The sequence below is a fragment of the Amphiura filiformis genome, chromosome 14 (genome assembly GCF_039555335.1).
Source record: "Amphiura filiformis chromosome 14, Afil_fr2py, whole genome shotgun sequence".
Taxonomy (NCBI): domain Eukaryota; kingdom Metazoa; phylum Echinodermata; class Ophiuroidea; order Amphilepidida; family Amphiuridae; genus Amphiura; species Amphiura filiformis.
In genome coordinates, this window is record NC_092641.1 from 18,692,725 (window position 1) to 18,708,537 (window position 15,813).

Consider the following 15,813-nt stretch of genomic DNA (forward strand, 5'->3'; position numbering starts at 1 on the left):
GGTGAATGGAAAAAGCGTCGTCATGTACGACAGAGTTATCAGACACAGCAAAGAGTCGCTGAACAAGTCAGACACCGTCTGGAATATCGCTCTAGCACCGCGAGCAAAGTCCATGAAAGGTATTCTGATTCTCTTCGTAGACCCAGCTGCGGATGGAGGAGGAGCCAATTACGCTCGAGATACCGAAAAGTTCTACAACCCAAAGATCAAGAAAGTTTCAACAACGCTCGACGGTGTTCCAAATCAGCTGTACTCCTCTGGGATGCTGTCTCACCATCACTTCAAAGAAATTCAAAAGCACTTCGCGGATGGAAAATTCAGAACCGTTCCACACGTAATCAAGGAAGCGGGATTGGCTGATGTGAGGAGGCGAGATTATCTCACGACCAAGTATGGACTCTGGTTGGACATGAGAACCACGGATGATGGCACGTTGCATGGATCTGGTAGGAAAATTGAAGGAGCTAGTCAGAGTATTCAGATCGAGATCGAAAAAGAAGCCGAGACGGCAGGAGCGTTGAACGCTTACGTGTACTACATACAGGATGCACGGGTGAATATCGAAGCCGGAAAATTGCAGAGCGTGAACTACTAGAATAAAAGATGTTTCCAAAACACGCGCACTCGGCTATAATCTGCGGAGCCACCGGCTGTGGCAAGACTGAATTTGTTCTGGATTTACTCGAGAGGAATACAAGAATTTCTTTGAATACATCATAATCGTTTGCCCTACCTGGACGCGCAACAAAGCGTACTTAAACAGATCCTGGTTTTTAAGGACGTTGATGTCATTCCAATGGATCCTAACTGGTGTCCAAAGTCCGACGATTGGCTGAACGATTGTTTGAAATTTGGCTACAAAACTTATGGAATACAAGACGGACACACACTTTTCATTATCGACGACTGCAGCTCTGACAGATCATTAACCAAAAAGAAACAGATACTTTCTCAGCTAGCATTCTCGGGAAGACACGATAATTGTTCCGTTTGGGTGCTTACACAAAAATATAACTCCATCGTTACCGATCTCAGAGAGCAGACAAAATGGACAGCCCTGTTTTACACAAAAGATCAAGATAGTTTCGACGAGACTCTAAGGAGAACGATATAATCCCAACTCTAGAAAAGAAGAAAGAGATCAAAAAAAAGCTAGCTAAACAAAAACATTCCAAACTAATTCTAATTACCGAGCAACCGACTGAGTACTGGTGGCAAAAATAATCTTAAGATAAAAAAGCAAGATGACTGAAATTGAAGATATAGTTAACGAGGCGATGACCGTGGACGTTCTGCCCACCATAGGCGAAATGTCTACGTTAGACGGTACGGCTACACGGGAGGAACCTGTCAACACGGACTCTGCTAAAACGGAACAGCTGCGGGAACGGTTGATCGGCGTAGCAGAGGCAGGAAAAAGCAAAGAGTATTTGGGAAAGACCATAACCTCCGCTGAGATCGATAGACTTGATCAAAAGAGCCTGATGAGACTCTACGCCAGATACGAGGCTCACATGGGTGGGATAGTAACCAGGTCAATGAAAAAGCACTTCGTTACCGCTTACGTAAATTTGGTCGGACTCTTCCTTCCAAAAAATTTGACGATTACCGATCGCGATGCTCTGGAAGAGTCTCTGAACGAAGGGCCCTTTATTGATTTAGCTTTAAACAAATGGACCTGTGGGCTGTATCATAGTTTTGGACATATGCTAGCTCCGTTGGAGGCTATTCTGTTAACTAGCAACGGTGTTAAAAAAGTTGACTTTTCACCAGAAGCGAAGTGCACAGTAGACGACTCCCCAAGTATTGATGTGATTGATTAACCTTTGAATACTAACGGCGACTCAAAGGGTTAAAAAAATGCTCAAGAGGAACGATTCCTCTCGAGCATTTTTTTGGTTTGACTAAACTTTTAAAAAAAAAAAATATTACAAAAGTTTCAAAACTAAAAAAAAATGTTCAAGAGAAAAATATCCCTCGAACATTTTTTCGACGACTTCTTTATGATTTACTGTGTAAAAATTTACACCTTTTATTTTTAAAAATTTGCAACTCTTTCCAAATCTACACTCTTGTTCAAAATCTCTGGGAGAGTGAGCGTCTTTGCATTCTTTGATGTTGGGGCACGGCTTATTTTGCTGGTAAAACTTGCACAGTCGGATTATCACCCTGGGGGCGCGTCGTTTTTCGCGCTCGAGCCTTTCGAGACGTTGCCGTTCTAACCTCTTTGCGCTCTCCTCCCTCCTTCTATCTTCCTCCACGATGGTGGCTTCGGTCTTGAAGAGGTTGCTCCACGTCTTTGGGTTGCTTTTTTGGATCACGATCGCCGGCTCGGGTTTTGGAATACCGTGCGATTTTTATGCAGATCCGGTCTCTTGCAGTCGCACTGTCTTTCCCAGGTTATCTCTTTTTCGTAGACCGAGTTCTTGCAACCGAACGAGAGGAAGTGAACCAGCGTCACCGGGGCTCGTCCTCTTTGTGGGGCATTTTTTCCTGGGAAATTTGCCCTGAGCGATCTCTTCCACCAGAAGTCGCGTCTTTAGGAGCTCGACCTCTCTTTTTCGGCGATCCTCTCTCTGCTTCTTTTTCACCCTCTGCGATATGGTGAGATGCGCCCCTCTTGAATCGCAGTACAGCGGATCGAACGCGTCGCATTCGTCGCTGAAATCTGATTCTTCGGAGAACGAATCCGTCATCTTACTGAGTTTCAGAGTCCGCTATTAAAACACCAATCTCGGTTCCGATGATCAATGCCTGATTTTTGTTTATTTATCAAAACTTTAAAATGAAGTTTCAAAGAAAATTTCAGCTTTCACTCAGGTGTTACTCAGGTACTTGAGTAATGTTACTCAGGTGTTACTCAGGTACTTGAGTAATGTTACTCAGGTGTTACTCAGGTACTTGAGTAATGTTACTCAGGTGTTACTCAGGTACTTGAGTAATGTTACTCAGGTGTTACTCAGGTACTTGAGTAATTTGCTCAGTTTTTTCTAATAATAAAAGATGAGTGATCAAGAAACCAAATCAGTAGACATTCCGCCTAAGGTAGACGTTCCACCCAAGGTGGTCGTTCCAGCAGCGGACACGACGCCTTCGACAAAGGTAACGGCAGGAGTGAATCAAGCAAAAGTCAAAAACCCGAACCGGGTTGCCGCTGGAAAAGCATTAGCCGCAAGAAACAAAGAAAGGGTAGCAAAAATGAAAGCCTCTGAAAAAATGCAAGCAACACCATCCAAAGATACACCTGAGACCATGCCTTCAGACGTGTCAAACTGGTTGTCAGGTCCAGTTCTTGTTGGAGGAGCGGTCGTCGTCGTTGGAGGGATAGTGGCATATGGGTATTCTACCTTAAACGGTACGACTGAAAGTCCACCCACCGTGACCACAGCGGTCGATCATCAACCAAAAGTCGATCCTTTTGATGATTTTTAGTTACAATAAAGAAGATGGCAGAAACCAATCCAAACGTAAAAATTATCGTAAACGGCGCGTATCACGCAACAACGATAAGTCTCGGTATATGGGCTAACTCGTTCGTTATGAAAAAGTTCCTAAAAATGAAGCCGGCTAATCTCTCGCAGCTTGATGTGGAGGATATTGGAAAGTTGACTTTGAGCGTCTTTTCGGCTACGATGCTCAGAGATTGGCTCGTGAATCAAGGAATTCTTCCGGATCAAATTATGGCTTAGTCCAAGGGAAACATTCTGTCAAGGTAGGTATATTAAAAACCCTCTTAGCACTATCTGTGCTAAGAGGGTTTTTTTTAATTAATAATAAAAGGATGGCACTTTTGAAAATTGAAGATCTAGAGTTGAACAAAGATTACAAAGTTACCAAGATCGATGTTGAAACCGGAATTCACTTCCTCGCCAATGGTGACCGATTAAAGGTAGATCCTCTTATTTGGACCGATATTCCTGATGTAGAGGATGAAATTTGTTGTTATAATTGGTTGGCTCTATACATCGTAGCCGTACCGTCAGAAGTAAAAGAAGAGCCCGCTGTTTTATTTTTTCATACGGGAAAAGGACAATCCTATGAAAAATATGAAACCGAACACTGTATGAATTGGTACGACTATTATATGGCTAATTAGTGATTTTTCAACCACTTCCTGAAATTATAACCGCGACTGCAAAACATTCATTTTTTTAATTTTAAAATAAAGAGAAAATGGCGTCGATCGCATTCATGGTTGGTGGAGCCATGGTTAACGCTTTGGCATTTTCAGGGAGCAATTATCTGTTCAACTCTCTCAGTAGTTCGGAAGAACGCAAAAGACACGATCTCGCTCTCGAAAAACTTCAGCACGACCGAGATTCTTGGAATTTAGCGCGTCTTTCAAGAATAGATTACATCAACGATAAATTAAAAAAACAGGGTCACGCGGAGAGAACCTTTTCGGACGTCGATGACGCGATGAGACAGTATTATAATTTAACGGGAATTTTGATGGATTCTTTTCCACCCGAACCACAACTTTATGATGGAGAGTATCTCAACGAAGATCAAACAAAATCGATTCAGAACGGGGAATTAGCTTTGCTCGGACTGGGATTGCTCGGAACCGGTATGGTCGCTATCAAATACTTTGGATAAAAGTATTTGGGTGGGAGCTGAACCTCTAATCTCTGGAAAATCGTTAAGAGTTACGGGATAATTTTTTCGTTTGAGTAGGTAAAAAAGAGTGTAGTGGATGTTAAAATTATTTCTCTTGGGTTTATTTTGTAGATAAATTTTCAGTATATTATCAAGATCGCATAACAAATTAGCTCGATCGTGCCAAAAATCGACGGGAGAATTGCCCGTAACTTTGTAATAAATCTTGTGAATGGCTTTTGGGTCTGATCTCAAGACTTTTAACAAGTCTTTTTTACTCAGGGACTCGAACAATTTTTTATTTTTTTTAATTTTTTTAACAAACTCGTCGATCAAAATCTCAGAAGTACTCGTAACATTTCCACTATATTTTGAGTTACAATTTGGTATGCTTTGCACTCGCGCGGGTTCTTTAAACAACTGATTAAATTCAGTACCGTATAGACAAATCGGTTTTTGTTCTGTTTTCGGAGGCAAGTTTTCTTTTTACACAATTTGCAAAAAACAGCGCTTATATTTACTCGTACACTTCATTTTTGTAACAAACTCGTCGATCAAAATCTCAGAAGTACTCGTAACATTTCCTAGATAGATTTCGATGTATTCTTCAAACTGGTAGGTCTTGGTTTCGCAGTATTTTTTCGGTTGTTGAATTTGGTCGATGTTAACTCGGGGTGAGTTCTCGTTAAGAGACGCGTCATTTTCTAAACCACAATCATAACACACATCGTCTACTATGTATTCTGAGTTGCAATTTTTACATTTTGGCAGGCTTTGCACTCGCGCGGGTTCTTTAAACAACTGATTAAATTCGGTACCGTATAGACAAATCGGTTTTTTGTTCTGTTTTCGAAGGCGAGTTTTCTTTTTACACAATTTGCAAAAACAACGCTTGTATTTACTCGTACACTTCATTTTTGTATCAATAAAAATATCCCCTTTAGACTGAATGTCTAAAGAGGATTTTTTTTGTTGGTTATGGTAGACTGTACGTCTAGTCTGAGTCTTCATCATATTCCAACTCTTTCACTACAAGGTCAAAACTGTGGTACATGTTCCCGGTTGTTTTGCTTTCTTTTTTGCCCGTGGGTTTAACAAAAGCTATTGATTTACCGAAGTCCAAGTCCAACTTCTTTAGACTTTTGTTAGGGTAGAACAACTCCAAACTCGAGTGTTATCACTGAGAGTGATAACTCCGGATTTTCCAACCCTGGTTTCCATGATCTCAAAATTGGTAATTTTGTAAATTCCACCTTCTTCTAGTTCAACCCATTTCAAAATTGAGGATCCTTTTTGCTCTTCTAACAAGTGCTCAAATTCCACCTTCAGTATGCTTGATTGTTTTGCCATTTTGTTTGTAGCCGGGATTTTCTTAAACTGATTTTATTTTTAAATCGGGCTAAAAATAAAAGATGGCTGAAACTAAAATGTCTAAGGTTTACTACAGTCCGAGAGGGTATTGGAAGGGTGTTTCTGCGATAGACAAGCTGGCGAAAGAGGCTGGAGTGACGAAAGAAAAAAGCTAGAAATTTTTAAAAAGCAGACTCAGTGGCAAATTTACCTACCACCTCCAAAGTACATTCCCAGAGCAAAATTTAACGTAAGTGTACCTAATGAAGTTCATCAAGCCGATTTGTTGTTTCTTCCTCACGACAGACCGAGTAAAGGAAAAAAGCTTTACAAGTACGCGTTGACTGTGGTGGATGTCGCGAGCAGATACAAGGAAGCTGAGCCTCTGAGCTTGAAGGAATCTGGGGAGGTGGCTAAGGCATTTGAAAAAATTTACTCTCGAGTTTTAAAGTGGCCGAAGCTTCTGCAGGTCGATCCTGGAAGAGAATTTATGGGCAAAGTGAACGAAGTGATGAAAAAAGCACAAGGTCGATATCAGAAGAGGGTTGCCTGGTCAACATAGAGCTCAGGCAATTGTTGAAAGATTCAACAGAACTTTGGCTGAAAGACTGTTTGGGCATCAGTACTCGCAGGAAATACTGATGGAAGCTCGTGGTCAGAAAAATGTGAGGTCTACCGAGTGGGTGGGTAGGCTTCCGGATGTGATCAGAGCTTTGAACAGCGAAGAGACTCGGCTGATAGGAATGAAACCGGTTGATGCTATCAAGAAGAAAAAGATTGAAACGATATCTTCAGCTCCACAGAAGTTGAAAAATGAGATTAAAATTCCAGGTAACGTGAGATTGAGGTATTTGTACGCTCCCGGAGAGTTGGAGGGAGGTGAGAGAAGACGCGCAACCGATCCCATTTGGTCTCTGAAACTTACACGGTTGATAGTATCGTGAGAACACCGGGTGATCCAATTTTGTACTATTTGTCTGAGGGGGCACCAAAACGAGCGTTTGTTAGACAGGAGCTTATGATAGTACCCGAGGGCACACAGTTGCCACCCGACAGAGTTTTGAAGTAAATTTTCTTATTCAAGTTTTACGGCGTAGTGTCCAATCGCATGTGTGTGTATTCCGTCTTCGTGTATGATTCTTTTGTCATCGTTAACATCTAAAGCGACTTTGTTAACGGTTTCTGTGTAGATATCGTGATTGTAACTCCTGATCACATTCATCTCTCTCGTCTGAGGTTTTTGTCAGTAAGGCATTGCTTGTAGTCGTCAAAGGTAATCCTTCTTTCGACGACCGCTTTCTTGATGCCTTTGCACCTCTTTTCATCGTTTCCCTCATACATTCTGAAAGAGTACAACTTTGGTCTCAGTCCAACAAATTCCGCTATCTGCTTTCCTCCGGCTTCGTCCTTGAACTTGCCGGGAACTTTTTTGTTCTTTCCGGTCGGAATTCCCGATGGATGATCAGCCGGGTAGTTGGAAGTGTCAAAGTAGCGGTCCACGTCTGGTGCGATGTCCTCGTAGAAATCTTCGGTCTCGATTTCATAAAGTAGCGAGTCTGTGTCCGTCATACAGAGCTTCGCTTTGTCTCCGTACTTTTTCTTGATGTAATTGTAGTGAAAGTCGTACATCATCGTCTTTGCGATATCCAGGATGCTCGCTCCGAGATATATCGGTTTGTTGAAGTACAGCGAGGTTTTCTTCATGTGAACGGCTACGAGGTTTTCGTCAAAGATGGTGAATCGGTCGTAGGTAGGTTTGGCGGTTAACTTGCGCGCTTCATCTCGGGTGGTCACGAGATGAATGACCACTCTGTTTCTGATGTTTTCTATCGTTTTTCCAAAGACGCTGTTGTTCATCAACTTGAAGAAATCCTTCTCAAACTCCGATTCAGCTTTTGTTCGAAGACTGGTATTCTTGTCGATGTACGATTTCATGAAGGCTTCCTCTCGGTATTTTATCCCTCGGTGAACCTTGGTCAGTTTGAGTCCAAGCTCAAGCACTGCTTCAGAGCCACGTGGTGGATAACGTACTTTTCCTTGTCGTTCAGATTCGGAATTAGTTTTTTTTTTTTGTTCACGATCAGTCTTTCTGGAGCTAGGGGAAAGTCGTTGTGAAGGTCGTGCAGCTCTTTGGGATATTCCAGATTCACTTCAAGGGTGCACGGGATTTTGCGCCAATTGTCTAGTTCTTTCGACGTCATCCACTCAAAGCCACCGACCGGAAGCTTTTGACTCATGGCCCATCCGTAAAGGTTGTTGTTGTCAACGTACTCGATGTACTTGGAGGGCTTGCTCGGATCGTAATCGTCGCCCATGTACTTGTTGTTGGCTTTGGCGTATCTGGTAGGTATCAAGCAAACCCTCCCTTTATGTTCTTTTCAAAGAACAGAATCATGTCGTAATCAGTGAGAAGTTCCAGACGTACGCCCGTCGTTTTCAGCATGGCGTCGTAAGAAAGTCCGGGAGCCGTATAGTACCAACAAGGATCCAGTTCGTAGTTTTCCAGACTAGTTTTCTGAAATTTTCGAACATGTCGGCTAGAAGGAGAACGTCCGTCTTAAGATACAGATCGTGGTACTCCCTCATGGTTTTCATTCCGAAGGTATCCCAAACATTCCGCGCGTGCTGGTAATCTTCGTCGGAGAGTTCCACATCGTTGAGCTTGGAGTAAAACGCTTCTTTGGGAGGAAGACGGGTCTCTCGAAGTTTCTCTAGAGAGTTGACGTAATCGTAAGGGTACACTCCTTTTCTCAGAAGAAGTTGCAATTTTTCATTGTCTTTGAAAAATTTTGTGATTTCAGGAAAATCCGAAAGATTCTTCACGAGCGTATCCAAGCCGGCGGACAGAAACTTAAAGCTATCGAGAAACCTGATCTCGTATTTGACATCGACTGGTTTGATGCACTTTTGGTGAGCCGGTCCTAAAGATTCTTTCTTTGGATACGACACATCGGCTACGGTTGGATTCTTCTTGTCTTTCGGTTTTAGAGGACCTTCGCAAATATGACAGACTTCGTTCGGTCGCGCGTTGATTCGATCCCTATAAGGAACGAAGGAATCTACCACCATTTTTTGCTGAAGGAGATGAACTTTTCCTCGTTGTTCGGAATGCAGTCAATTTTTCCCTTAGTCTTACCGAGATTTTTGATGAAGAGGTGAGAGTCGTATCCCGCGAGATTGTGAAAGAATACCGGAATAAAACTCGGCATTCTGTAAGAAAGATTGCACTGATTGTGAGCGGCTCCTCTGAATTTTCCAGTAAAGTGGCAGTGATCTCTAACGGTTCTGTTGTTCTTGTTTTTCGGGGTTAGAAGTTTCTTACAAATGTGACATCGCGTAGACTTCTTGTACAGCTTTCGCTCTTCGGGACTGATGATCATATTTTCCGCGAGTATGTAAGGATTGTTTTCCCGTTTCCAAAACCTGTCGTGGATCTTTCTAACATCCTCCTCGAGCTTGTTCACAAAAACTTGCGATACGTCCTCGGTTTCACTTTGCTTGGTGTACACTACAGGCTCTTGAGAGTACACGGAATCATCAAAACACTTGATGTAGTAGCTAAAGCCCGAAGGTTCGTGCTTTTGGTATTTCGTCGTCTTCTGAGAAACTTCAGGTTGACAGGTTTGTATCGGACTTGTAAAGGATTCAAAGTCAGCGTAGACGACAAATGGAACTCTCTGCGACTTGAAGAAGTGCTTAAAGAACTGAGTTGGAGGATCGCCGTCTTTCGTTGCTTTTGGCATCTCAATTCTCGTAGGCTCATTAAGATGGCATAGATCTTCATGCACCCTTAGTCGTTCTATGGAAGTGTAACCTGCGTAGCAGTTTCTGCAGTGATCGTAATGTACTTTCTTCTTGGTTTTTATCCCCCTCAAAAGTCCTCCCATGTTCTTAACCACGGTATAGTGACTGGTTTCTTCGCCTTTTGAGTTTTTCCATTAATCAAAAGCAGATCAACTTTTGCGGTCGATCGAGGTTCTTACTAATTAATAAGGGAACAATGGCGGGATTGTACTTCGTGTCTTTGTCCGTACCCTTTGGTTTGTACAATGCTACATTTATGGAGAAAGAAGGATTGTTCTTTTCAAACTTGGGAAAATCCGAAATGGGAGTAGGAAAGGAGATACCATCCAAGTTGAGCTCTTTGTATTGTATCCTAAGGTCTCCGGTTATTCTTTCAGGATGAATATCAGTTAGATTGACACCTCGAAGGGTGCTCCACACGGCGCATCGATTGTCTTTATTTTGCATATTGATGATCGCTTTCTTGTTGGCTAGAAATTTTGGAAGCGGAAAGTACGTACCTCCATGCATCGGTTGGTAATGACCCATGTAAATTTCGCAGCTTACAATCTTCACAAACGCCCAATTACTTCCAATGTTTACAAACTTAATCAAACTCTGTAAAATTTGACCCGTCGTGGTTTGGTAAAATTCATCAAGATCCGTACCTTGTAGAAGCATCATCGTGGTAGAACGAAATGGTCTGGATATGGTAACAGTTTCATTGGTTGCCATGTCTACTTTTTCAAACGTGCACTTGAGAACCATATGAATTCTTCTCTGCCTGTTGTTGTTTAAAAGACTGATTATGCTCAGCCTGACGGTCGCAAAGAAGGTGTTGGGGTCGTAACCATCACGTCCTTCGATCGTGTACATTTCATAAAAATTCTTAAGAGTCGAAGGGTCTTTTTGTTCTTGAACGGATGACGAGGATTTGCGGGTGGTACCACAACGTCAAAATCGTTAGAGGAAATGATGTAATTTTCCTTGAGTTTTTCATTGAGAGCATCTTTGTTCAGTCTCGAGTATCCTCGAAGACCCGCGTTTTTTGCGAGCGCGCGTAATTCTTTTACGGTGTACTCTCCTCTTTGTCGTCTTGCTTCTTTTTTTGCATTATCGATCGCCTTGTAATCCGGAACTGGTTCGTTGAGTACTATAAGCAAAGCTGCTTTGTTTAGTTTGGAGTATCCACGATTTCCGCGTCTTTTAGCGTTTCTGCGTAAAAATTTTAGGCTTGAAATCGATCGAAAGACCGGCATTCTAGCTTTATTCTTTATTTATAATCTTTTTAAACCAAAATATTTATTTTTCTAAATTGATTTTTTCCGCTTTCTTTTTAGCATAATATTTTTTAGAAGCCTTTATATATGATTCTTTGTGTCTCAAATATCGCTCTTTCGAATATTTAACCGGATTACACAGTCCAAGTTCAGTACACAAAATTCCATCATATCGATTAATTATCGTAGAATAACCAAAAATTTGTCTGGATTTTTCTTATGACTAAGCTGAATCCACTGATCCTTGTAAAATACAAACAAAAACTTGTTTTAAACTTTTGACTCAAGAGTATTTCTTTTTGGATATTGTGATAATTTTTAAACGATTCCATTTTTTTTATTATAAGATTTTTTTTTATTATATCAAAATTTCTTAAATTATTTTTTTAAATTAGGAAAAAATCTAAAAATAGTGCGTGCCCTCTCCCAGCTGGTATTAACTAGTAAAAAATAACAGCGCCATCTCTGTTTAGCATTTCCACATTCCGATCCGACACAAACATTCCAAACAGTATCAAAAAAAAAAAAAAATTCAAAAAAATTATGTCGGATCGGAATGTGAATGCCGGATCGGAATGTGTGATACCTTTAGGTATGTCGCCCAATTTGTATCAAAAAATCTGGCAACTGGATAAAATCAACAACAAAAAATTCCCTACAAAACTATCCTAATGTACGTAAATAGGGTTGATCAGGCAACATGCTAACAAAGGAATGTGCGTTATTAAGTTTCAACTCCACAAATGCCTTCGGGCTAGGTTTCCGCCTGGTTAGACATATCAAATTAATTCTTCCCGCAACCGCTTTGTCTCACTGCATGTTATTGTGTGTAAGTGTGTGGGTAACAGACAATGGATCTGCGGGTTATGTCTCCTGCTGAGCTTAACCCTGTCTGACCTCCAGCTAGTAACTGTGTGTGAAATTTTTGAAGTGTAATAATTTTTGTGTCATGTATTGTACTTGACTGTAAAAATTAACTGATTGAAAAAAAATTGTTTCCAGCATAAAATTGATTTTTTCTACCGTTTTTTTTAAGTGTTTATTGTGTATATCAAGTTAACAAGTGTTCCCAGTCACAGTATTGAATAGAAAGTCTGTTGTACTTTTATTGTACTGATTTGAAAAAAATTGTTTCCAGCATAAAATTGATTTTTTTTTTCTCATTTCTCTGAGTGTATATTGTATTGAATATTGAAAGGGGTTAGAGGCGGATAAAATATAATCAACTATGGAAAAGGTTACCCAGTTTTTATCAAATATGGCTGCTGAATCAAAGGTGTCAAAGTGCAAAGCGCGAATAGAGTTAGCACGGAAGATGAATCAGCGAAGTAAGCTAATTCAAAAGCGAAAACTTCAAAAACAAAGGATAAAAAAGTTAATAAAAGAGCTTACAACAACTGAAACTGAAATAGAGTTGGCTGAATCGGATATTCGACAAATAGAAGAGAATGTAAACAATGGTTCAGATGGTGAGGAGGACTAATAAGGAACTAAATTCACTCTCTACCATGTAAATAGACTAGTACTATGCTTTGTACATAGCAGTTTTAACCCCAAAAATCCTTCCATGGTAACACACCATGGAGGATTTTTTATGAAAATGAGTAGCTTGTAAGCAAATGCCGATTAGATTAACCTCTGTAACCTTTTGTCTAAGGCTGGTTGTTTGTGTTGCACCATTGGTACTGGCAAGTGGGTCTGTGTTATGTATCATGTGCAAAGAAAAGGACATGCTTTATAAAACTGTTCAAATGTTGATCAGTGTTATTTAATATTCTGCGATATTTTGACAATTTTGTAACAAATCAAAGGTATTTTCTGTATGGATATATTTAGCATGTTTAGCAGACAAGTTTTTGGTCTTCACAACAAAATTAAAAAGGTAAGATTTTTTTGTGTAAATTATTGTTCTGTGTAATCCTGTGTAAATTATTGTTCTGTGTAATCCTGTGTAAATTGTTTTTCTGTGTAATCCTGTGTAAATTATTGTTCTGTGTAATCCTGTGTAAATTGTTTTTCTGTGTAATCCTGTGTAAATTGTTTTTCTGTGTAATCCTGTGTAAATTGTTTTTCTGTGTAATCCTGTGTAAATTGTTTTTCTGTGTAATCCTGTGTAAATTGTTTTTCTGTGTAATCCTGTGATGTTATTTTTTTCTGTGTAATCCTGTGTAAATTGTTTTTCTGTGTAATCCTGTGTAAATTGTTTTTCTGTGTAATCCTGTGTAAATTGTTTTTCTGTGTAATCCTGTGTTGTTATTTTTCTGTGTAATCCTGTGTAAATTGTTTTTCTGTGTAATCCTGTGTTGTTATTTTTCTGTGTAATCCTGTGTAAATTGTTTTTCTGTGTAATCCTGTGTAAATTATTGTTCTGTGTAATCCTGTGTAAATTGTTTTTCTGTGTAATCCTGTGTAAATTGTTTTGCTGTGTAATCCTGTGTAAATTGTTTTTCTGTGTAATCCTGTGTAAATTGTTTTTCTGTGTAATCCTGTGTAAATTGTTTTTCTGTGTAATCCTGTGTAAATTGTTTTTCTGTGTAATCCTGTGTTGTTATTTTTGAACACTTTACAGGGAAGAATACAGGGAAGCTTAGGGTAAAATAATGCAGGGGGATTACAGGGTATAAAAAGTTTTGTGTGTATTTTTTGTGTTAAGAGGTTTTTTTTTATTTTTACAGGGAAAATACAAGGGTGTCCTAGGATCCCCTTTTATATACTACTATTTGATATCAGAACGACATTCCTCGTATTCAGAATGCACTTTGGTGTGTCTGATGTGCTCTCAGATCTCACAAAACTGTTTTGCAAACCTTGCTATCCGATTCCTTAAGGAATCGGATATGAACGTTTGCACAGTATTTTTTGTGTGAGCTGAGAGTACACCAGACATATCGAATTGCATGCTTAATACGAGGAATGTCCTTCTGATATCAACTAATTTTGTATTTTTGGAATTCGTAATATAGCCTAATGCAAGTTTTATGACAAATGATCAAAATTTGATATTTTTCAATTTTTTGATATTCAACAGGCCTCGAAGTAAACTTTCTAAATCTAAAGATATGTACTTAAAGTGTATGTAGATGGGATGAAAAAGTGGTATATACATCATTTTAGAGCAAGTGCTTCCAAAGTTCAATGGCGTCCGGCGGCCATTTTGGATTTATGATAATTAAAATAGTTGTGCAAACTTGCAACTTTGTTAACGAAGGTACATTTCTTTTACAACATCATGGGATTATAAATCGGCAAAAAATAATGTCTAGGAAAGAACATTTCTGGTTTCAGGAAATGAAATGGCAATTTCTCATTTGCCCCCAAATTGGGTCATTTTTATCCATTTTGCCCCAGAAAAAATCAACCAATTTAAAATTCCACATCCACCCGGATGATGATCCCCATACATGTACATCTGATGGCAATGGATTTTTTTCTTCGCGATTATGTATACTTGCGCTTAAATTAGAGACCTTTTTCATATTAGCCGCCCCCTCCCCCCTACTATTTTATAGATGACTTGCCACAGCTTTGTCGTCAACACATGTCGTCGGGTGCATCACATACTGGTCTATCTTGAATTTTTGACTTTTTTGAGAAAATTGGTATATAGTTCTTTTTTACGGAGTTCTTCAAATACAACAAATTACAGACCTCAATTTTTCCTAGATAATTAGTTATAAAATGTTTAATTTAAACTATCTATGATTTTTTCAAAGTACGTATTTTCACATACTGATCTATCTCGAAAAAAACACGCATTTCTAGAAAATCGCAATTGAAAATCTTCGCATTAAGTTTACCTTTCTATAATTTAATTAGACTACGGATTTTCATGACAGTGGTTTTAAATTAAAGCATATACTTAACAGATTTATTTAAGTGGAATCTTTAATTATATTTACTTATGTAATATTGCTTAAAACTACACTTAAGTTGTAGTTCTGTATGTGAAATCGTTAATTTCCCGATATCGTATTGAAAGTGCATTACATACTGGTCTATCTCGAGATAGACCAGTATGTGATGCGTCTAAAGTCACATCATTGTTCGCGATATCGAGATAGCCCCCAAGATAGACCAGTATGAAACGAATTTTAAATACGATATCGGGAAATTAACTATTTCACATACAGAACTACAACTTTAGTGTAGTTTTAAGCAATACTGCATACATAAATATAATTCAAAATTACACTTAAATAAATTTGTTAAGTATATGCTTTAATTTGAAACCACTTTCATTAACATCCATAGTCTAATTAAATTATAGAAAGGTTAACTTAATACGAAGATTTTCAATTGCGATTTTCTCGAAATGCGTGTTTTTCGAGATAGACCAGTATGTGATGCGTCCGACGATGTGTACAGGCAAAAACTACCAGATTCGGCCTTTTTAAGTTATTTTACTTGTCCGATGGACGTTCTATGCCATTTGGGACTATTGTTTCCTTGAAGGTACATGTATGTTCAAATCCCAGATAGATTATAATACTTTAAAACATTATAAGCTTGATGGCCACAAAATATTTTATAGTTTCCACACATGCACCAGGAGCCAGGCCCGGAGCCAGGTAAAGGATGGGCTCACAAAAAAGTTCTTTACTTCATAAAGACTGGTTAATATTGAGTTTTGGAATTCACTCACTGGTTAATATTGGTTCTTATCCTCTTTTTAGACAATGATGAGTGCCTGACAAGTCCATGTGACCCTAACGCAGTTTGCAGCAACAACATTGGTGGTTTCGAATGTACCTGCAATACAGGATTCAGTGGAGATGGATTAAACTGTAGCGGTATAAAATTA

The 15,813-nt window shown here is 39.4% G+C and overlaps 1 protein-coding gene across 2 annotated transcripts in view; it reads left to right on the forward strand.

Annotated features, from left to right (window-relative positions):
• LOC140168958 (lactadherin-like) overlaps positions 1–15,813 on the forward strand; it is a 37,507-nt gene that overhangs the window by 11,702 nt on the left and 9,992 nt on the right. For both annotated transcript variants that reach the window (XM_072192268.1, XM_072192267.1), the window contains exon 3: positions 15,686–15,802. In XM_072192268.1, coding sequence (XP_072048369.1) covers positions 15,686–15,802 — 117 coding nt within the window. The remainder of the gene's footprint in view (positions 1–15,685; positions 15,803–15,813) is intronic.